At 36.6% G+C, this 23227-nt stretch overlaps 1 protein-coding gene across 1 annotated transcript; it reads left to right on the top strand.

Annotated features, from left to right (window-relative positions):
* The first annotated feature begins 289 nt into the window (after window positions 1-289).
* Window positions 290-22272, top strand: Ighl16 (immunoglobulin heavy chain like 16). The gene is made up of 3 exons (XM_039113040.1): window positions 290-437; window positions 537-887; window positions 21995-22272. Exons 1-3 carry the CDS (start codon window positions 305-307, stop codon window positions 22270-22272), a joined length of 762 nt encoding a protein of 253 aa, XP_038968968.1. The 5' UTR covers window positions 290-304.
* Window positions 22273-23227: the final 955 nt, after the last annotated feature.

Here is a 23227-nt window from a genome sequence, read left to right as displayed (position 1 = left end):
GCAGGGATAGCTCATACAGAAAACAGCTACAGAGCAGGTATCAAACCATTGCTCGTTGACATCTACAGTTCTGGAAATGTGAAAGTAACACTACAATGATTTTTTATTTCAAATATAAATTAAATAAATAATTAATTTTTACAAAAAACTTCGATATGATAAAAAATTCCAAACATTTTCTTTACTTCCAGACCGTTTGACCACATGTAAACACCATCTAGGATTTGTCATCTCTAGGCAGGCTCAGTAGAGCTTGCTAAATATCAAGGCGACATGCAAATAAGCCTTCTCTCTTCTCATTAAAATGAGCCTGGAACTAACCCTGAATCTGAAGCAAAGAGGATCATCTCAGGATTCTCATTCATTGATCAACAAGGAAAGCACATCCCTTATGATGGGTTTAGGGGTGATTCTTTTTCTTGTTGCTCTTTTGAAAGGTAATTCATGAATAAGAGATATTGAGTGTGTTTGCAGTCACGAGCAAGATAGATAGTTAACTTGTGTGGCACTTTGCTGACAGTATTCTCTGTTTTTAGGTGTCCAGTGTGAGGTGAAACTTGTCGAGTCTGGAGGTGGCCTGGTGCAACCTGGAAGATCCTTGAAACTCTCCTGTGCAGCCTCTGGATTCAATTTTAATGATTACTGGATGGGCTGGGTCCGGCAGGCTCCAGGGAAGGGGCTAGAATGGATTGGAGAAATTAATAAGGATAGCAGTACAATAAACTATACTCCATCCTTGAAGGATAAATTCACCATCTCCAGAGACAATGCCCAAAACACTCTGTACCTGCAAATGAGCAAACTGGGATCTGAGGACACAGCCATTTATTACTGTGCAAGAGCCACAGTGAGGAGAACACAGCATGTGCCCAGACAAAAACATAATTGTGAGGCCCCTCACAACCACTAGGGGGTGTTGAAGAGCACACACAGGACACATGATCACCCCAGGAAATAATGAAGACATAATAAAGCATTCCTCTCATGTATGTGGGCTGCCTTTTCTCATAATTTCTAGGAATTCTCTCTAAATGAATACCTAGATATATCCAATGTCCTCAAAACATAGCCTCCTTTGCTTATATTATTTTACAACTATGAGGCAGAGTCACCCATGATCAAAATACAGGACAGCTATGAGGACATAAATGACACTTCCTCAATCACAAGATTAGGAAGCTTGTGGGCATTCCTATGCCTGTTTTTTCTTTAATATTCTAAGCAAAGTCTTTGTCAGATTTCTTTATTAGAAAACCATGTGTGTTTAATGAAAACAAAAAAGTCGAAATCATTAGAACATTAAAATAGTAGGTTTCAAACCTCTCTGCTTTCTGAGGACTGTGCACATTATGTGCAGATATAACATTGCAGGGCTTTTAGCTAATTCTGTCTATTGTTCTATGAACTTTATCTTTATTTCATCAAGGAATTTTGTACAAATGGAAACCTTCAGAAAATCCTGTGTCTATGTAGTCATACATTTCAAACTTGTATTGTCTTCTACTAGTCCAGAAGATGAAACTGCATTCTGAGTTTCTTCATAACTTTATCATGAAAGGGTGTTGGAGTTTGTCTAAGACCTTTCCTGCTTCCAATGAGTTGAACATGTGATTTCTTTCTTTCATGTGGTACATGGCATTTATCAATTCATTATGTTAAACCACCACTGGATTTCTGGGTGAAGCATTTTTGTTCCTGGTGGATGACAATTTTGATGGATTTTTGGATTAGGTTTTCTAGCAAAGTATTGAGAATTGTTGGACCTATTTTAATAGCGGAAATTAATCTATATCTTTCTTTTTAGGTATCAAGGTATCAGGTAATATTAGGCCTCACAAAAATGATTAGGCTAAGTTTATTCAGCTACTACTTTGTGGAGTTTTTGAGGAATGTTGATATTAATTCTTTAAGTGAGTACAAATTCTATACTGAGTCTCTCTGACCCTAGGATATACTGTATTTGGTGATGGATGAATCATTTTAATTATTGTTTCACTAGATGCTATGTCTATTTATACTACATAAATGATCATGATGTAACTTTAGCAGGATCTATATGTCAAAAATGTATACATTTATTTAGGATTGCAAGACTGTTGGAATACTGTTTTCAAAAGTATATTCATGTGAATCTAGGGATTTCCTTTGTGTCAGTTGTGATGTTCCGTTTTTATATTTAATTTTACTAGTTTTAAACTTAACATTCTATTTTTAATTAATTTGACTATGTATTCTTCAATCTTTTTAATTTTTTCAAAGAGGCATCTCTTCCTTTAACAGTTTCTTCTCATTATTGTTTTTTTGTGTGCTTCAATTTTGTAGTTTTCAGCATTGAAGTTGATTATTCCTTGTATTTTAACCCTGTGGGTGTTATTTTTATTTTTGGTATATAGCTTACAGGTTCACCAATAAGTTGCTAATATGTGAGATGTACAATTGTGTGTGTGTGTGTGTGTGTGTGTGTGTGTGTGTAGGTACTTAGCACTATAAACTTGCATTTTAGATTAACCTTCATTTTGTCCCATACACAAATCTCTTTAGCTTTCATTTTCAATAAATTCTTAAAAGATTTTTATTCTCTAATTTATATCGTTTTGTTTTCCCTAGTGACTTTTTTAGTTTCCTTAATTTTGTATCCTTCTGTTGTTGTAATCTGACTGTTCCCACAGAGAAGAAAGAGATTACGTTAAGACTTTATGAATTTAAAGTTTATTGAGCTACACAGACCTGTCTGTGGGCACATACTTTTGTGGATATGAGTCTAAAGATGCAAACTACACACATTTAACAATGTCGATTTAAACGGGCATGACTGGTAGCAAGAATGACAAGTTACGAACATTTTACAAAACTGAGACACAGTTGTATTGCCTTGGTTTCACTATATGATCACTGAGGGAAGCAGAATGCCTTGTCATTATAGAAACAGAAAAATGACAGGTGAGCTATGTTTCTTTAAGTACTATGCTGCAGGGGTCCAGCCTCAACACAGGAACGGAGTTCTCACCTGGAAGCAGGGATATTTGGAAGGTGAATATTACACACACACACAGACACACACACACACACACACACACACACACACACACACAGACTACATTTTGGGTACAGACTGACATCTATTTCAAGACTTAAAGTTTCTCTCTCTCTCTCTCTCTCTCTCTCTCTCTCTTTCAGTTTGAGACTACACACACTCTGCATTCTCTTGTGTACTATTCTTTTTCCAATTGCACTTTTATTTTCTCAAACTCCCACACTCATGCACACCTCTGTTCATTATGCTTTCATTCTCATACACATTCTTCTTACACAACTCACAAATATCTCACACACACACCATGTGCACTCTCGTTTCACTCACACATGCACACTCTTCATACATGCCTCACATCTTCACATTCTCTCTTCACTCACTCTTCACATGTTCTTCTCATGCTCTCTCATTCACTCTCACATCTGCTCTCACATTTGTTCTCACATTTGCTCTCACATTCACTCCCTCATGCACTCTCTCATTCACTCTTCACATTCTATCTAGCCTTTCTCTTGCCCCAGCCATTTATTGATAATCCAAAAGCAGTTGGAAAACAGACATTGTATAATCTTTGCAAAATCAAACTCAAAAGAATAACCACATCCCACAAAGAACTAAGAATTACAATTGTTCTCCAAAGTTTCAAGCTTCCACTATTCCCAGGCCTGTGGCCAAAATAATAATAATTGTAATCTTATTATTTAAATTTTAACTTTTAACTTATTATAATTTATAAGTCAAAGCTCAGAGGTCAGCTACTTGCATTTTCCTGTGAAGCTCTAATGATAAATGACATAAGCAAAGCTGCCAGGCAGTGGCCAGAAAGAAACAAGTTAACCCTTAACTCAGTAGTTACGCTAGTTTCTGTTCCTTGCACACAGTGATGGTTGTAAGAGTTCCAGTATTTTCAGTTAGTTTTACTAGTATATAATTTTATATATTCTATACTTCTGTATCCATGAACCACTGTCAAATGTTATCTAAAACTTATTTCCTAATTTCAATAACTTTTTTCCTTTCTTAAGAGTACCAATGTTGGTTTTAAATCATTTTCTACTAATTTCTTCTAAGTTTCTTTGCCAGTCAAGCATTAATATTGAACTACTGTTGTACAGTCATTACATTGTTTCCAAGATGAGAACACACAGCGTGTACCTGGGACATTGGGGCTGTGCTGGGCTGTGCCCATATGCCTCACTTTCCAAATGTTTAAGAATCATTCCATCAAGTAACATCTAATTTCACAGAGTTCATCAGAGCTGAAGGAGAAATAAGTAGGAAACTCAGATATAATAGAATAATTATGCACATCAAGGCCAACTGAAAGTAAGTCACACACAAATGAAATCTATACAGCCATTGTACATGGCTAAGGTTAGAAGAAATGGGAACAACCTATTTTTACAAAGAGCTGCTCTGGGCTACTGAGATGTCTCTATCCAGGCCTTCTGCAGGCAGCCTCCTATTTCAGAGGGTGGGTCCCGTGGAGGGATGTATCTCCTGCTTCCCAGGGTCACAAATGTTACTCTTCTTTACAAGGAGCTGGTGAAGCCTTCTAAGATGATCTCCATCCTGGCCTGCTGCTGGCAGTACCTGTCATCATATGCTGTCCCCAGCACTTTGCATGCCTAAGGCACAAGCTGACACTTGGGTCAGGAATTTGTTAACATTTTTTTCACCTCATTCCCTGCTTGTGTTGGGCATCTTGTCTTGGGCTAGTACATCTGAGCTTGCATTCCTCTTCTATTTCTTGATTATTTTATTTCTGGTATTTATACATGTGCATTGGCTTGCAACAAAAAAGCAACACACAAAAAAAGTAAACACCTAAATTAACCACATAAAATTTGGTAGTCATAAAGTAAGTCATTTAAACAGACTCTTTCATGAATAGTTCTGAAAACTTTAAAAACATAAAAGGAAAAACCTTGTATTTATGGTACTAAACGAGGCATGGACTCTGGTATGTCAATGATAGCAATAATTAGCTACTTGTCCTTTTTTCAAGAGAATGAGAATATGAATCCTTATCATAATGGTGAACTAAATTACTTTGAACCTACTATTTCAGTCTTTTAGGAAAAGTGTTGATCTACTCTTTTTGTAACGGCTTTTCAGCTGGAAATAGAACATTCCTGTCAGGGACAATGAAGGTTAAAATTCAGGTAAAAGGAAAGAGATGATTCGGGTAACAGAGGAGTATGACATTCATTAGAGTTACTAGATAGCTGATCAAGTCCCAACACTAGGCAATCACATCAGCTTGGCTGGTTTATATCAGTACTTATCAAGGCCATTGCAATATGGTTTTGTAGGACCATCTAAAGCTGGTGTGGTATAAATCACTAGAATTGCTTAAAGAGGAAACACAAAAATCCCTTAAAGAGTTGGAGGAAAATGCAACCAAACAGGGGAGGGAATTGAAGAAAACCATCCAGGATCTAAAAATAGAAATAGAAACTATAAATTAATCACAGGGGAGCCAACCCTGCAGGTAGAAACATAGAAAAAAGATTAGGAGTCTTGCATGCAAGTATCTCCAAAAGCATACAAGAGAATGAAGAATCTCAGGGACAGAAGATGCTGTATAAAATATTCTCACAATAATCAAAGAAAATGCAAAAGACAAAAAGCTTCTAACCCAAAACATCCAGTAAATTCAGGACACAATGAAAAAACCAAATCAAAGATTTTAGGTATAGAAGAGAGAAAATAATTCCAACTTAAATGGCCAGTAAAAATCTTCAACAAAATTATAGAAGAAAACTTCTCTAAACTAAAAAAAGAGATGCCAATAAACAAACAAACAAACAAACAAAAATGATATGGCTTTAAGTACACTGTACAAAATAGAAACTCTTTCTGTATCATAAAAAGCAAAACAACAAATGAACAAAACAATGAAAGAATGTTAAAAGCAGTGAGGGAAAAAGGTCAAGTAACATATAAAAAAAAATGAACCAGAACTACAATTGACTTCGCACCAGACTCTCAGTGTCAGAAGATCCTGGACAAATGTCTCACAGAACCTACACAGAGACCCTAAGAGAACTCAAATGCCAGTCCCAGCTACTGTAACCAGCAGAACTCTCATTTAAGGTACAGGAAGGAAACAAGATATTCCATGACAAAAACAAATTTGCATGCCCCATCTTTCTACAAATCCAGCCCTACCAATGGAAAGAGATGGAAAATTCTGACACAAAGAGGGAAACTACATCTTGGAAAAAGCAAGAAAATAATCTTCTTTTAACAAACCTAAAAGAAGATAGCCACACAAATATAATTATACCACTAACAACAAAAATAACAGGAAACATCAATCATTTGTCCCTAATAACTCTCAACATCAATGGAATCAGTTCATCAATGAAAACACATAGACTAACTGACTGATTATGTAAACAGGACCTAGTGTTTGGCTTAGTGACAAAGAGGTACTACCTCAGAATGAAAGGATGGAAAAAATATTCCAAGCAAATGGTACCAAGAAACAAGGTCAAGTAGACATTCTAATATTGAATAAAATCAACTTACAACCAAAAGTTTTCAAAAAGGTTAAGGACACTAAAAACAAAGGAAAAAGCTAACAAAATGACTATTAAATATGAACATAGATTAACTGACTGAATGTGTAAATACAACCCAGTGTTTTGCTGCATGAAGGAAACACACCTTAATGACAAAGACAGGTACAGTTTTTGTTTTCTTATGTTGTTTATAAAGTTGTCAGAAACAGTGGGCAGAATAAAGGCCCCTGTTAAAACTTGTTCATGAATAACAATTTTTTTTAAACTAAGGTTGTCTGTTTTCTAAGCAGGGTTTTCAGAGAGATGGTTACACTGATTTTGGCCTAAAATTCTCATAAAAACAGATTATAAATTATTGTAATGTTCACCTCCAATAAACAACTGACTATTAGAGGATTGAAAATTTTGAATAAGCATTTATAAATTGAGTCATTGGCTGAAGGGACTGTATGGTAAGCCATTTATGTACACATTATAAAGACGGGGAATGGGGATGGGGATGGGGATAGAAGAGGGTGCTTATGAACAAGAAATTGGGAAAGAGAATAACATTTTAAAAGTTAACGAAAGTCCAATAAAAATAAATTTAATAAAAGCATAGGCCCTATGTTTCAAAATTAAAATGCATAAATTAAATCCAATAAAACATTATATAAAGGTTGAATTTAACCCCTCTGTATGAGGATTTCAAAATATAAAATACTACTATGAGGTTGGAGCAGGATAGTTTTACCATTCAGAATAGTCAACATAGTGGTAAGTCAGACATGCCACCCAGCAATAAGAAGCAGTGTTGAATATTTTGACTTGCAAATGTCATTTTTCTAGAAAAGTAAGTGAATCCCTTATAAGAAATTTTCGCGGTTATCAGGATTAATCTTAATAAACTGATACTCTAAAAATACAACAGCTAACAACTGATTGTTTTTATATATTTATATTAAATTAATTTATTATATTAACCAGATAATGAAATATACTGAACATAAATTTGAAAAGTATTATGGATACAGTACGTACACCTGGGACATCACACCAGATTGAAGAACTTTCATTCCTTAAACACAAAAAGAAGGAAGGTAATCCTGGGAGAGATCTGGAGAAATTGAACAGAAGAAGGTGGCCTCACTCTCTAGAATGCTATAGGAGGAACATTGAATATATCCATGTGTAATTGGCAGTTTTATTGTGTAGGCAAGAATGTCACCTCTTCTTCACCATTAGAATGCTAAAAGTGCACAGGAACATTCTTAAATTAATTTATTTTCCACCAAATTATTAAGACACATAATTAGGGCATAATAATGCTAGTTTAACTAAACACCCTTTGTTCTAGGAAATGATAAGCAGAGAAAAAACAGTGATGAACCTTATAATAAAAACAAGAGTGTTAAGAAAAAAGTGAAGCCTAAAGAAGGAGCTGTTCTTCCTTCTCTACTTTCCCTGAGATGAGGGATTCACATGGCAGGTGGCAACACCATGTACCCAGTTCTCCCCTTGTTGTGCAGCAGATTTACATGGGTTCAGCCTTGTGGATGGAGCATGAAGGACTGTACCTCCAATTGAATCATATAGTCCAGTGAATATCCTTCCTAATAGGGGAAAGAAGATGCAAATTGATTTACAGATTCTGTTGCTGAAGGTGAAGAAAATGAATGGATGGTGACACCATGCTTTGTTTTACATACATATACATATACATATATACATATATACATATACATATACATATACATATACATATACATATACATATACATATACATATACATATACATATACATATACATATACATATACATATTCATATACATATACATATACATATATACATGCACAATTGTTTTTTTTTCTTTCCCAATGGCCCACAGATAATAAATAAAACATGTCTGCAATATCGATTAACAAAGAATATTTACTATAATCTGTTTGGAATCTTGAAACTGTAGTTTCATTTATCTTATGATCTGTGAAGTTATATGAGATTAGGATAGCATACCTTAGAGTCCCTTAGGACTCTGTCACTTTCCATATGTTTCCATTTCTCTACTACACATTTTTCCAGATGATGATTTGGGTCTATCCAATCCTCTTCTTGTTCTGATCAACTTTAATGCTGGCTTCTTTCTGAGCACACTGGGGACTTGATATTTTTTATTGCACAGAAATACAAATTTTTGTCTTGGGTGTTTGCTCAGCTCCAGGGCAAACTGATATACTAACAGTGGCATCTCTATACTTTATATATATATATTATTTCTTTTCTTTCAGGGCATGTAGCCTCTCCTGGAAGTTGTATGCCCAGAAGTATGTTCCCCCATCCCTAGATCTAGGATCCATTTTCACCCAGCAGATTTGAAAACCTCCTGGGATTATATGCTGTTTGTTTAACTTTTGTTCATGCATTTTAGAAAGCAGCACTAAATATATAGAATTTTAAACATAATACCAATGAGGGAGAAAAATAAATTAAGGCTTGATCCCAATCAAAAATTTTGTGTTAAGATAAGGGCAAAGAATTCCTCCTAAAATATCAAAATAATTTACTTGTTTTTCATTCATTTGTTTTTTTAATTAACTAGATTGGGTTTTTACAATTTAATTAATGTGTATAATACAATGTAGTTAAAGTCATCACTTTTCTTCCTGCTGCTTCTGTCAGGCCTCCTCTTCTCCTTATAAATGGGTCCATCTTTGGACTCATTCTGTTTTACGAGATTTGTCTAAGTATCTATAGGAGGAAGACTATCTAATGGAGTCTGGTGGGTTACAGGTATATATACAAAGAAATTTAACACTCTGTTCATCCAAAAGCTATCAGAATCCATTAGTGGTAGTAACCCATGAGCCCCTTCATTATCCATGGTTGTTTATTGACAGGTCTATGGCCAAGAGAGTTAGGACTAGGCCAAAGAGTTAAAGAAGGACTGAGGTAGGTGGGGGTTTTCAACCCCATAGGAAGAACAATAATATCCATCAACCAAATACCCCATAGCTCCCAGAGACTAAACCACCAACAAAAAAGGATACATAGAGTGACCCATGTCTCCAGCTGCATATGTAGCAGAGGATTGCCTTCTCAGGCATAAGTGGGAAGAGAAGTCCTTGGTCCTAAGAAGGCTTGATGCCTCAGAATAGGGGAATGCCAGGGTAGGGCGGCAGGATTGAGTGGGTGTGTGGATGTGGGGTACCCTCGTGGATGCAAGGAGTGGGGAAAAGGGATGGAGGTTTCTGGGGGTCACTAGGAAGGGGGATAATATTTGAAATGTAGATTAAAAAATCCAATAAAAATGAAAAAAATAAGATAGGTCTGTTCCCATAAATGACTGTCTCTGCTGTTGAATTCATGCTTGCAATAGCTGTTCCATGGCCATAGAATAGTATTTTGTTACATTTCTCTCCATCTTCCTGCTCTTCTATCTAACCGTATTTCGTGATCCTTAAAGGGATGGAATAAATATGAGGGCTCTGCTCACAATTATCCTTTATTTTCAGCAGTGTGAGCAATCAAGAATCTTTGTATTTATCATCATCCATTGTGGTTCTCTGTGGCTCAGAGTAGTGTTTCTCTATGCATATAAAAATGGATATAAAATAAGGATTTTGATACTATGTCACTTTTGCTACTGTAATGGATCTGTCTCAGGGTGTAGGGTCTCTGTAGCCCTCGGTTTTGACATCATTCAAAGTACCAAGTATGAATTTCCTCCTTTTTGATAGGCCTCAGACCATTCAGACTTATTTGCCTACGTAAAAGCTGTATTACTGTTACAGTAGTTGGTATATGTTTCTTAATTGTTTAGTATTTTTGATGGGAGGGTTCATAGGTGGATTAGGAGCATACTCTCCCACTGAGGCCAGATTACACAGCCCTCTGCTACATATGTGCTGAAGGTCATGGACAAGCCCTCATATGCTCTTTGGTTGGTCCCTCAGTCTCTAGGAGTTCCCAGGGTCCCAGTTAGTTAACACTGTTAGTCTTCCTCTTGGGTTGCCATCCCCTCTAGTTTCTTTAATCCTCCCTTTTTTATGTCTTTTGACCTCTTTCCAATACCTGTCTGTGTCTATTTGTATTTGTTTCTGTCATTTGCTGGTAGAGCTTTGTAGAGGATTCCTAAGTGAGGAACCAAGCACAAAGGGACATGTATGGTATATACTAACTGATAAGTGTGTATTAGCCAAAAGGTATAAAATACCCATGATACACTACATGGACCCTCAGATGTCAAACAAGAGGAAGACCAATGTGAAGATGTTAAAAAAAAAACCACATAGAATGAGGAGCAAAATAATCATGGGGTGCAGAGGAAGGTAGTAACCTGTGTGGGAGAGGGGAGGAAGAGGGAAAAAGCATGGCAGGATCAAGTATAAGGGCAAAGAAGAGAGAGTTTCAGAGGAATGGTAGAATGAAAGGAAATAGGCAGCTGACAGGGGGTGGAGTGTTGGCAACCTCTAGTAAGTCTGAGAGACCAGGGATAGAGGATGATCTCAAGAATCAAAATGGGTGACTTTAGCTAAAATGCCCACAAATATAGATATGGCACCTGAAGAAACTACCTTTAGTAGCCACACCTAACCTCCATTGGAGAGCTGGTGACACCAAACCACTTGAATTTTGACCCAAATTTGTTCATGTCTAAAAGAAATGCTGGAACAAAAGTGGAGCAGAGACTGAAGGAATACCCATCTCATGGACAGACAGCAACCTTTAACACAATTACTGATAATATTTTTGCTTGCAAATTTTCAGATTTCTTTCATCTTGCCTTATGTAAATCCTGAAACCAAGATGTGTAATTTTCTTAACTATTAGGTCAAATTGTCTAATTCTTTTTTCCTGAGCAAGAAACAGGGAAAAATGACTCTATTATTTTGGGAATTCTGGATCTTCTGGTCCCCAGCTTTTAACAAAATATCTTAACACATGGCACTGGAACATTTTCTAGGAGTCTTATTATTCAGGCATGAATTTACTTACTTTGTAATTATTTTTTCCTTCCATTTTTGCATAATTGTTTTAAAACATTTTCTTTATATTTATTTATGTTTTTGTGTATTTATATCCTGTATGTGTGAACCAAAAGGTGTTAGAAAACCAAAAAGATGTCAGGCAAACAAAGGTGACAGAAAGATTCAAATTTCCTGGTGCTGGAGGTACAGGAAGGTATGAACTGCATGGTGTACATGCCTAGAAGTAAATGTGTGTCCTTCTAAAAGAACAGCTAAATATTCTTCTCTCTATGCTGTTTGTAACTCCTAACCTATTTTTTAAAATATTTTTAATCTGGATTATAATGTAGCTGATTCCTACATGTTTTTATTTATATTTTTATATTTCCTATAATATTGGTGAAAGTAAAATAATAATTTCTCTTTATTTAAAACTATAAAACATTGTAAGTATCGCAGCTGTCTCATTTACATTTAAACACAAAACTTTTAATAGGCCAATTTGTTAATTCTAGTTAAATATTTCCCTTGCCCAATCATTTTTCTTAAACTCTAGGTGCCTTTTAAACACCATTTTGATTTCTCTATGTTGAAGTTTGCCTTCGGAGATTGTATATATACACAGGCCCGAATTTTTTACATAAGTAATGCTTACTACCACAGAGGCCCCAGGCCTGAATAGAGTGCACAAACCAGTGTCTTGTGTACTCCTGATGATTTTATCCTTATGACCACAGAAATTATTTTCTTCAGCTTAAGAGACCCTTCTCATGCATACATTTTATAATTGAAATATTTTATAAATAAAGAAAATCAGAGCTTGATAATTTATATATCATAAATCATAAAAATCAGAACTAAAATATGGAAACAAATACCAGAAAATGGAATGGAAACCTATCCTCTCTAGACTTCAGTTATGTAAGTTTATCCTTTTACAAATGTATAACTTAACCTAGAATTTGCTAAGAACTATTGTGTAACCAAGGATTACTTTTGTTTCCATTCCATTTTCATGGATTGTTAAGCATGAGTGGGGACCGGAGACAACCCTGACTTCTGTCTTCTTCATTGGGATTATTTTGAAATTTTTATCCATTTAAATGATGATGGCTACAGGACTGTCATAGATAAATGTTGAGATATATTCTCTTCTGTTATATATACTCTAGTAGTCTTGTAATATGTTAGATTTTTTCAGTTTTCTGCACATTTAGAGATGATCCTGTGATTTTTTTACTTTAAGTGTGTGTGTGTGTGTGTGTGTGTGTGTGTGTGTGTGTGTGTGTGTGTGTGTGTGTGTGTGCATGTGTTTTGTCAATTTTTTCCTTTGGATATTTATTTTTTTAATTTAAAATATTATTCCCTTTCCCTATTTCCTGTCCATAGGTCCCATATCCCCTCCCCTTTTTCTGTAAGGATGTTCCCTTCCCTATCCACCCCCTTAATCTGCTCCCCAACATTCCTTCTGACAATGTGAACCAGCCAGAGTTTCCAGGGACTAAACCACTACACAAAGACTATGCGGGTATATTTTTTAATTAACTTGCATATGTTCATCTACCACTGCACCTCAAGGAAAAAGCTAGCTGGGTTATGGTTGATAATCCTTGGATATACATCTGTATTTTCTTTGCACACATTATATTATGGATTTTTTGATTAAAGTTATCTGGCAGATGAATCTGTTGTCTGCCGTTTTCATACCCCAGAACCAGCAAATATTTCTTCTGACCTCTTCTTTGAAACCTGGCAAACTAGCCTCTGTATGGTACCTTAAAGCATCTTTTCTTCTTGTGGACCCATTCTATTGCTGTTTTTTTAATGAGGACATATGTGATGGGATGCTGATAATTGACTCATGTGAAAAGTATGTCAGATGTTCACCTATTTCAAGAAAAAAAAATTAGTCATAAAACAAAAGTCATTGAAACATTGACAATGCCCTGGAAAAGGAACCCAAGTGTTAGTGCGGGTCTTTTGCCCATCCTACTGTAAGGGTTCAGTCCCTCAAGTGGCACACCATGTTCTGTGTTTGATTTATCTTTCCAGTGTTGATTCAACCTTATATTAAAATATCATTTCATGGTTTTGACACACCTTGACATCTTCATCTTTTGAACATTTTAAAATGTGAAGAGTTTCTTCACAGAAATAATTATTGTTTCTGGTGTAGTTTTCTCAAATAAAATCACCTCACTTAAAGTCCTTCCCATGTATGTTCCTGTGTTCATCCCAATAAGCGACTGTGTACATTCTCCAAAGTTATGCAAATCATATTCATTCCAAGTTCTAAAACATCCATAGTGAAAACAATAAAGAAGAATGCCTTAACATCTGTGGAAGGAGTGAAGAGAAATTTCAGGCCCTGTGAACTGTGACTCCCAGCATCCCCTCCTCTACTATGCCCTCCTTTAAGATGCACAGCTCCTGGATGAATTGATCAATTAATTGTGTAGGTGCTTCAAGTTTGTCTTTCCCCCTACCAATTTTAAAATTGTCAGAGTAGAAATCCATATACAGATGAAGACACAGAGTATTCCATGAAAGGAAACTACAAGTATGTGAGGCAGGAAATTGACAGATCAGTAAAATTAATAAAATATCACTGTTTTCCATGCAATTATAGAGTCCATAAATGCCCCACATTAGATGGAACATAGTATTATCCTACACAAAAAGTGATTGTACCATGGAAATTCTACAATCTCTGCAACACGTTATGTGAAAGACAATAATTACTGGCAGGTTTCGCAGAGGAAACCTCCATGGTCTGAGGAAACAGTGTATCAAAAAACAAAAGGAATATCAACCATTTGAGTTCTTCATATGTCGTCCATGTAAAACGGTGTAATGAACCATGGGTGAATCAATGGAGGAAAGAAAGACCTCTCATGTGAGAATGAGGATCTATCTCAAACATATAGCCCTCATCAACAGCATTTTGTTCTGAGGATACTTTTCTTCTGTTTACTACTTCCTGTGGGGACCAGAAGTGAGCTACCTTGAGGGCTGCTGTGCTTCTCATCACAGACTGGCTCTTCCTCAGCTCAAAACTTAAGTCCTCCATTAGAGTCACCACCTCATACGGGAATGCAAATCTCTCCGGGCTCCACCCAACCCTACATTGAAAAGCTAACTCTGGGCCTGAGTACTCACTGGTGCACAGACATGAACAGGCTTACCTTCTCATTCCTGCTGCTCACGGCCCCTGCATATGAGTAATAAAACTTGCCAAGTGATAAAATCCAGTATCTTCATCCTTTTCCAAATTTACCATCTGCACTTTCCTCCACAGATGTCCTATCTCAGGTTACTCTGGAAGAGTCTGGCCCTGGGATATTGTAGCCATCACAGTCCCTCAATCTGACCTACACCTTCTCTAGGACTTCACCGAGCACTTCCAGTATGGGTTTGAGCTGGCTTTGTCAGCCCTCAGGAAAGGGTCTAGAGTGGCTGGCAAGCATTTGGAATAATGATAACTACTACAACCCATCCTTGAGGAGCCGGCTTACAATCTCCAAGGAGACCTCCAACAACCAGGTTCACCAGTATGGAGCCTGCAGATACTGCCACATACTACTGTGCTTGGAGAGCACAGAGTTACAACCTTGGTTTTCAGCTGTACAATATTTCAGGATGGATCTTATTTCTGCTCCTTCCTAATATAGAGGGCAGTTGGGGATCTTACAAATTTTCTGCTAGCCTCTGGGGTTTCCTCCTTCCTGTGAGCTTAAGAGCACAGGCTTCCTGTTGTATTGCATAAGCCACTTTCTAAACTTCTTGCTTCTTTATAAATTTCACTGTATCACTCCAATTCCACCCATCTCCCCCTCCACACAGACCCACTATCTACCCTTGAAATCTCTCGCACAATAGAGGAGAAAATGTAGTTGAAGCTGTATTCTATCACTGTATGATCCACAACATGCCCTTTCGTCTACTCTTATTTGCTTGCCAATTTTATTTTGCAATGAATCATTAGCACAGTAAGAGACTTTTGGCTTCTGGTACATTATCAATACTGGCACTTTACTGGGACAGCTTTGTGATATCCTGTTTTTGCACTTTGTGCCTGGGCTTTTCTACCTGTACCCAACATCCTGAAATAATGAATCAGAGACTGAATTATTTGGGGATAAATGCCTAGATCTAAGGTTTTGGACCCTTACTGCTAGCTCATAGATCAATTAGTCATTTTATTTCATTCTAATCCTAGTTTTCTCTCCTCGGGTTCATGCAACCATCTCTATTACTGTCTTATATCTTACTCTATCCCAGATCCCCTCTCCCTGCCATAACTCCATCATCGTATTTCCTGCCTAAGCTAATAAGGTAATAGCTTTTGAAATACAGGTGATACTTCCATACACTGTACAAGAGATTCTCTACAGTACAGTGTCATCGACGTTCCGTAGTTTTGTATCTATAGGACCATATGGTCCCTTCTTGTGCTTCTGCAGTTATCAATAGAGTAGATTTTAGGGTGAACCAATTAAAAGTCCTGAATCTGTGCCCAAGTTGTATCTGAGCTGCACCACCTTCCAGCTCTTTTGCAGCATTGGGTCAAACTGTCCTGTCCTTTCTGGTCTAATCAATGACACAGTCAATGAGGGTCAGAGACACTGTTTGCTCTCATGCTCTCATGGATGGCTCATGTACACCCATGCTGTCAGGGACATCTCTAATTTTCTTCCCAGGAGATGTCCAGGCCCTGCTAGCATCAGATAAGAGACAGGCCCAGTTCTCGCACTCTGGTGAACATAGGTGTCAAGGGACAAGATCCCCTCCCCATCATTCCTCCATTACTGCCCTCCCCACAACAATCACGTTCACTGGGGGTTCAGTCTTGGCAGGACCAAGAGCTTCCCCTTCCACTGGTCCTCTTACTAGGCAATTCATTGCAACCTATTAGGTTGGAGCCCAGGGTCAATCTATGTATACTCTTTGGGTTACCTCTCTTAAACTCACACTTGCAAGAGCAGCTCAACAGCAATACCCAAATCCAGGACCAGCTCAATTGGACCTCCAAGACATGGTCCATGGACCATTGTTTCAAGTGCTGCAGCATGTAATGTGCATGGACAACTTTCCTGTTGCCATGGCCCCCAGGGCTTGCTCTCACAATTGTTGTAGTTGGCATGGAGTCAGGTTGGGGCAGGGTACCTCTCCCTTGCCCATGAGATGTCAGACAAGTAGTGCAACCAACTTCTCCCATACTCACAACCTTAGGGCCAGCTCACTCATTCTCCTACCACTAGAGTCAGCTCTTTTGTACTCCCATGGTGAGTTGCAGGGCCTGCTTTCCCAAGTGCTATACCAGGTGATGATCATTGTCAGTCCTACTGTTCTCAGTACCAAAGTGTAGACATTTCTCCTGCCCTCTACTTAGGGATTGAAAGAGAGGAAATGAAGTATCTAGCTTTCTGAAGCCTACACAGTGCATACAAATGTTAGTGCTGCCTCTCCTTCACTAGCTTTCAGCAAAAGTAATCCAGAGAGTGAAGAGTGAATGAATATGACTAGAAACCAATGTAGGAAAATTTCTACAATTTTTCACAGATATGGCTCAACATATATTACTATCCTTGAATTAAATTAATTTGGGGTATTAGGCTCATATTGTGTATTCATAAACTCACAGAGCTCAAACATTTGTGAATAAATTCTGTGATGAGAGAAGGATGGCTTTGTAAATCTGTACTGCTTCGGCAGGAAAGGACTTCTGTACCGTCCCACCCATGAATGCAATCAGAGTTATACCATACTGGAATATAACATGCAGGACTACTTATAAAACCTACGACAACAGAGATGCTGGAACGCCAAAAGAAGCTCATCCAGCTTGTTGTAAGTAGAAACGTTATTCTATCATGGCAACTGTGAGTTGCCCTGCAGATGTTTCCTATGAAATGAGAGTCCACATTATGTAATATCAATTCTGACCAGTGAAGGACAAGAAGCCATGCATTGGAATGGTCTCCAATGCTTCTCTCCTGCAATATTAGATGCATCTGATTCATGCTCATGATGTTAAAAATACACAAAGGAACAGTTTGTTTTTCTGTATCATGCATTTTCACTTTAATAAATGTATCTGCAGTTCATATATTTAAACAAAAATTCACACAAATCATCTGAATCTATCCTTCATCAATGAAAGCACTTAACTCCTGAAAGCTTTTAATTAACACATGTCATGAACTAACATGACATTAGAGTAGGAAAAGGTAGACAGGAAGAGGTAAAGCTTGTAAGGTAACATTTTGTCTACCCATTGGTACCCTTTTTCAAAGAGATCTCCTTTCATTTAACTAAATGCATACAAATTCAGTATTGGAACATAACTCAGTAACATTTCCTTGACCTCTATCCTTTCCTCAATTTAAATATATGTTTTATGGAATTGTTCAGTTTTCTGTGAGTAGCACAGCTGTTCTTCCTTATTCCGCTAACACCTATATCGGATTGTTCCAGGAATTCATACATGGATACCTGTGATTTTGTGTGAATTTAAAACTCGTTCTGGTCCTTCTGACATCAGCTGCTCTGTCCCTGATGAAGGCAGCAAAGACCTTGATCTCTCATGCTCTCACTTTATTATATGTGGGAATAGCTAGAGCTGGATCCAAGTGCCATAAAGAAATAGCCTAACTTTGATAATTCATTAATCATAATATAGAAACAACATAAATTTAATTTCTGAATTACCAGTCTTCATCTCCAAATAAACAAGAGTATTTCTTCCTGTAACTGGGGCTGAAATATGTTACTGCTCTATCCAAAAATGGCCATGACAGATCTGCCTGCAGAGGTGCTCAAGGCCAGAAGGGAGCACATTAGGGCCAACAATCCCCAGTAGAAAGAGAAGGTTTGTGTGGAGGTACTCTGTATCTTCTATGGTTTTCTTTCTAAGTCTTATTACCTTATATGTCCCTGCTACGATTAATGTGCAATGTTTCCTTGCTCAAACAAGAATGAATCTCTGTCTTACACTTTACAGATTTATATTTTCTGGCCTGTTGTATTTTGGTTTTATTTAATTTTCACATTTTTATAAAAAAATCTAATAAAATTTATTCTGATCATTGATTCCCCTCCACCAATTTCTCCAACACCCTCCTATCTCTCTACCTACCCAAACCTAACCTATATTTTCTGTAAAGAAACAACCAAAAATACACTCAAATTTCAGTAGAAGAAGGGATTATTGAAGAAGAGATAAAATACTTAGAATCAAAGAAACAAACACAAAACAAAAACACAAAAGTTCTACTAATACAAATCTGAATCCCTGATACACAGGCAAAATTAAGACAAAAACAAACAGGTAAAGAAACATACAAAATTGCAGGTAAAAGTATCTACTATAATACCATAGAGTACACTTTGTATTAGATTTATGCTGCTGTGCATGCATCCATCCTTAAGTGTGGTTAATGATACTCCATTGCACATAATAATGTTTTCTTTTCAAGAGGTATCAATTGCAGAAACATGTTGGATAAGTGTGAGATCCTTGCCCACGCCCCTTGGTCAGTACTGGAGTCCTATCTGGATGGAATTAGTGCAGGCTCCTTGCAGGCTGTCACCTTCCACTTCCATACAGATGTACATCAGTCTTGTTGTGTCTGGAAGACACCGATTATTTGGAGTCATCCATACATTCTGGCCCTTAAAATCTATTCAGTTTTAAATTCTTTGTCAGGAATAAGGGCTAACTATAAAGTTATTGTGGGCCATACTTCATACTCTCTTCAGTACCTGTAAGATATATCTGACAATTAGATCCTAGGGAGTTTTCCTGTGACTGGCCTCAAAATATATTGTTAATTACTTCTGTATTTGGGGAGCAGCACTGTCTACATATACAGATCGCTCTGTTCAAAGACTCATAAGTAAAAATAAAATAGACTGTGTGTCTTAACTCAGCTTCTTACAAGCATATTTCTCACATAAACATAGAGCATGAACAGAACCAAGACAAGAGACAAGACTTATTATTAAACTACAAGTCTTATCTAGACATCTACAGTTTTGCATACACTCCTCTTAAATTTATTATTTTGATCAAAAATGATGTAACAGAACAAGCATAAAAGACATCACAATCTAAATACAAAACTATTTCATTAAACAAATAAAAAAGAAATTAAAAAAACTGAGTATCTATGAACACTTTGCTATTTCTAGTCTTTGTGTAACAGAAATAACATTTTAATTTATTGTTTCTCTTTACTCCACAATACATATTATTTTGCTTCCAATACCTCTGTCTTATTTTCTCACATCATGTGCATTATATGTCTTGTCCAGTTATATTTTTGTCTTGTACTTCAAAATCTTAGAATTCAATGTATCTTTCTTATAACAATTTATTTTGATTTATGCTACCCGAAAGCCTCATATATTCATTCCCCAATATGGCTTCCTCTTTAAACCTCTGTCTCCAGTATCTGGTCTATTTGCTCTCATGTCATTTATATTTTCCTGTATCTTTTCCTTAATTCTCAAACGTTAATGCCCTATTTCTATCATTGTGTATTTATTCAACAAAATGATGCATTTATATTTGGGCAACACATAAGAAAATAATATGAAGCATTTGGCTTTTTAGAGCTAGGTAACCTCATTCAATAAATCATCTTCAAGTTTCATCTACTCGTATACACTTTTCCTCATTTCTGTTTTAACAATTAATGATATTCCATTGTCTTATGTCCCAAATTTTATTAGCTATTTTTCCTGTCTCGGAATTCCAGATTGAATTTTTAGCTGCTCTAAATATGGTATGCCAGTGTCTCCATAAATAAGATGTAGTCATTGGAGTACCTGCTCAGTGGGAAAACAGCTAAGACATAGCATAGTTATATTTACTGTTTCTAGTAAAATATGCAGACTTTTTCCAGGTCACTAATTTATACTCCCATCCATAGTGATTGAGGATTGCCTTGTTCCCAACGACTTGCCAGCATTTGTTCCCATGTATTTTCTGGTTTATAGTCACTCTAATGAATATGTAATGCACATTAAAAAGTCGTTCTTGATACTTGTGTACTCTGTGCATAAAACAAAAGAAGGTGTAATGATTTTCAGAAAAGAATTAAAACATGCAGGTACATGTACATGAGGGCCCATAGGGAAGTGAAAGTCTATTGGTACTTGAAGAAAAAATAATCTTTTCTCATTTATTTTGAACAATTCTGGAAGTTCTCTGCATATTCATGAATAACACTATCTATGTGTAATTATATAAATAGCACTAACTAGGTTAATTGTGTTATCAGGTAAAGAAACATAAGAGGTCAGGATGTAGGAAGAGAGAAAACCCAGATTGATATGTAAGGATAGATATGGTGATGATATATTTTATACGCTAATGAAAATTTCAAACAATAAACAAAAACATTGTGAAAATAAAAATAAGTACTTTACAGATGTTATAATTTTATACAAGTTTATACTGTATTGTGTGCATATTTTGCCCATAACTTCTACTTTGTTTCTTTACCCTTATATTTTAACATATATTCTACTATACATTTTGAATTGTACAATATTTTTGCACATATAATTGTATGCAATTGTGCAATATCAAAAATATACTAATGACAGTCTCATATAATATCGTCATTTCTGACATGGTCTTAATTCAAGTATCTTTACTTGCATTCATTTTCCTAAAGTGATGTGCATTCCTTATTTATCTCAGATGAAAATTTCTATGCTTACATATAAAATTATGTCTACTTGGTGCAGTCAACTTTTGACAGAAATGAATTTGGTTTCCACAATTTATTATAGATAGTGTTACCACAAATATTGATTTGCAAATATTTTTGAAGTATATTTTCTTTTGGTTCTTTTGGTCCTTTTTGGCCAGTTCTTTGTATATAACCTGTTTGAAAGACAAATATTAATCATATGTATCTCAAAGGAGTTTAAAATTACCATTATCTGGGAGATTTTAATTTCTTTTTACTAGTGTTACTATCACAACAACCATCCATATGCGAAACTGACAACCTTGTCAAAAGTGGAGCAACTGTCTCAGGAATGAAATCTCTGGAGTTTAGACCCTGAGGTTACATCCACAGCATCTGAACAGGGCTCAGGGAAGGACTGCATGCCTTGGAGAATATAAGGATTTGAAACTCAAATCCTTCAACATTTTCAGATATCTTCTACCTCCTTTTTCTTTTGAAGGAAGAGATCCTTATCTAAGAAATCCTGACCATGAATATGCAAATTACTTGAGTCTATGATTGTACATTCATGGGTGTGCAAACTCCAAGACAATATATGATCAGTGATATTGATCCACAGTATCTGAGAACACAGACTTACCAATCGCAGTATGGAGCTGGATATTTCTCTTCTTCATGTCAGTAACAAGAGGTAAGAGGCTCACCAATTCCACACTTGAAGAGGAGACAGGTCTGAGGTGAAAATGACATCCACTCTGACTTTTCCCCTGTAGGTGTCCACTCTAGGGTGTACCTCCAGCAGTCTGGGGCTGGGGTAATGAGGCCTTGGACCTCAGTGAAAGTGTCCTGCATGGCTTCTGGCTATGACTTCACTATGAAATATATAAATTTGTTGAAGCATAAGCCTGGTGAGAAGCTGGAGTGGATTGAAAGTATTGATCCTGGAAGTAGTGATGCTGAGTATTCTCGGAAGTTGAAGGGCAAGGTGACACTGACTGCGGAGACATCCTTGATCATAGCATACATGGAGCTCAATAGACTGACATCTTAGGACTCTGTGCTCTATTACCATTCAACACACTGTATTGCCACCACATCCTGATTGTGTAGGAAACCTTGGAAGAAGAGAAAGAAGCTCTGCAACGAGATTACAGAGAAAAGCGACCTGAAGTCTTGCTCATATATAATCATTTTGAGTGTTCCATTACCTGCCTCTTCCTCATAGTCTTGCAGTGACATCATTTTTTTCAAAAATAGCCCTAGAAATAAAGTCATAATTATTTAGGATGACCTAAAGCAACATTAGCTTGACAATCTCTGCACCAGTGAACCCATCCACTGACATGTGTCTTTTTAGAGAATACAGTGAAAGATGCAATTCTATGGAAATGCTTTATCAATTCTCTGAATTACAAAGGACTGAAATTTGTGTTGGTGTAGCTGTGGATAAACTGTCATAGGATTTTTGCCAGTAAAATCTAAATCGCCAATATCTGAACAAACAAAAACTTCTTTCAGAGTCTTTAAAGCTACTTCACATGTCTTGTGAATCATGGCTGTGTGGTTCTGGTGAAAGGAAGAGATATTTATATCATTATATACTACCACATAAACATACTTCCTTAAATTGTTCAAAAGTATTATTAAATTGCTTTCCATTTTCTTTATAAAATCAATGCAAGAAATTTATACTGAGGTGGTGTTTGAGATTAAACATTAATCTCTGTCTCTGTATTCCATCCCAGTGTCAGTTCCAGGTCCAGGATACTGTCTCAAGTGTCTAAAGCACATTGACTCTCTGATAGGTCATTAACTTTTGTAGCCCATTGGACTCCTGGTGGTCACTCCTGTCATATTCATGTTTGATTTTGGGTAAACGAGAGAAAACTAATCAGAATAGAGAGCTGAGGTACTTGGTAATCACAAGGGTTTGATTCAGTAAGAAGTCTCCCTAGCCAGGAACATTAATACAACATGTTCTTTTGGAGAAATTCCTTTCCCATAAA

This window comes from Rattus norvegicus, chromosome 6 (genome assembly GCF_036323735.1).
Source record: "Rattus norvegicus strain BN/NHsdMcwi chromosome 6, GRCr8, whole genome shotgun sequence".
NCBI lineage: Eukaryota > Metazoa > Chordata > Mammalia > Rodentia > Muridae > Rattus > Rattus norvegicus.
This window is presented reverse-complemented; position numbering and strand designations above follow the sequence as displayed.

Bases quoted from the DNA above. Each gene is read 5' to 3' on its own strand.
- Ighl16 (XM_039113040.1), top strand. From the start codon at position 305: ATGAGCCTGGAACTAACCCTGAATCTGAAGCAAAGAGGATCATCTCAG. The intron at 438-536 runs GTAATTCATGAA...CTCTGTTTTTAG, and splicing joins TCTTGTTGCTCTTTTGAAAG to GTGTCCAGTGTGAGGTGAAA. The intron at 888-21,994 runs GTGAGGCCCCTC...TTTCCCCTGTAG, and splicing joins GCCCAGACAAAAACATAATT to GTGTCCACTCTAGGGTGTAC.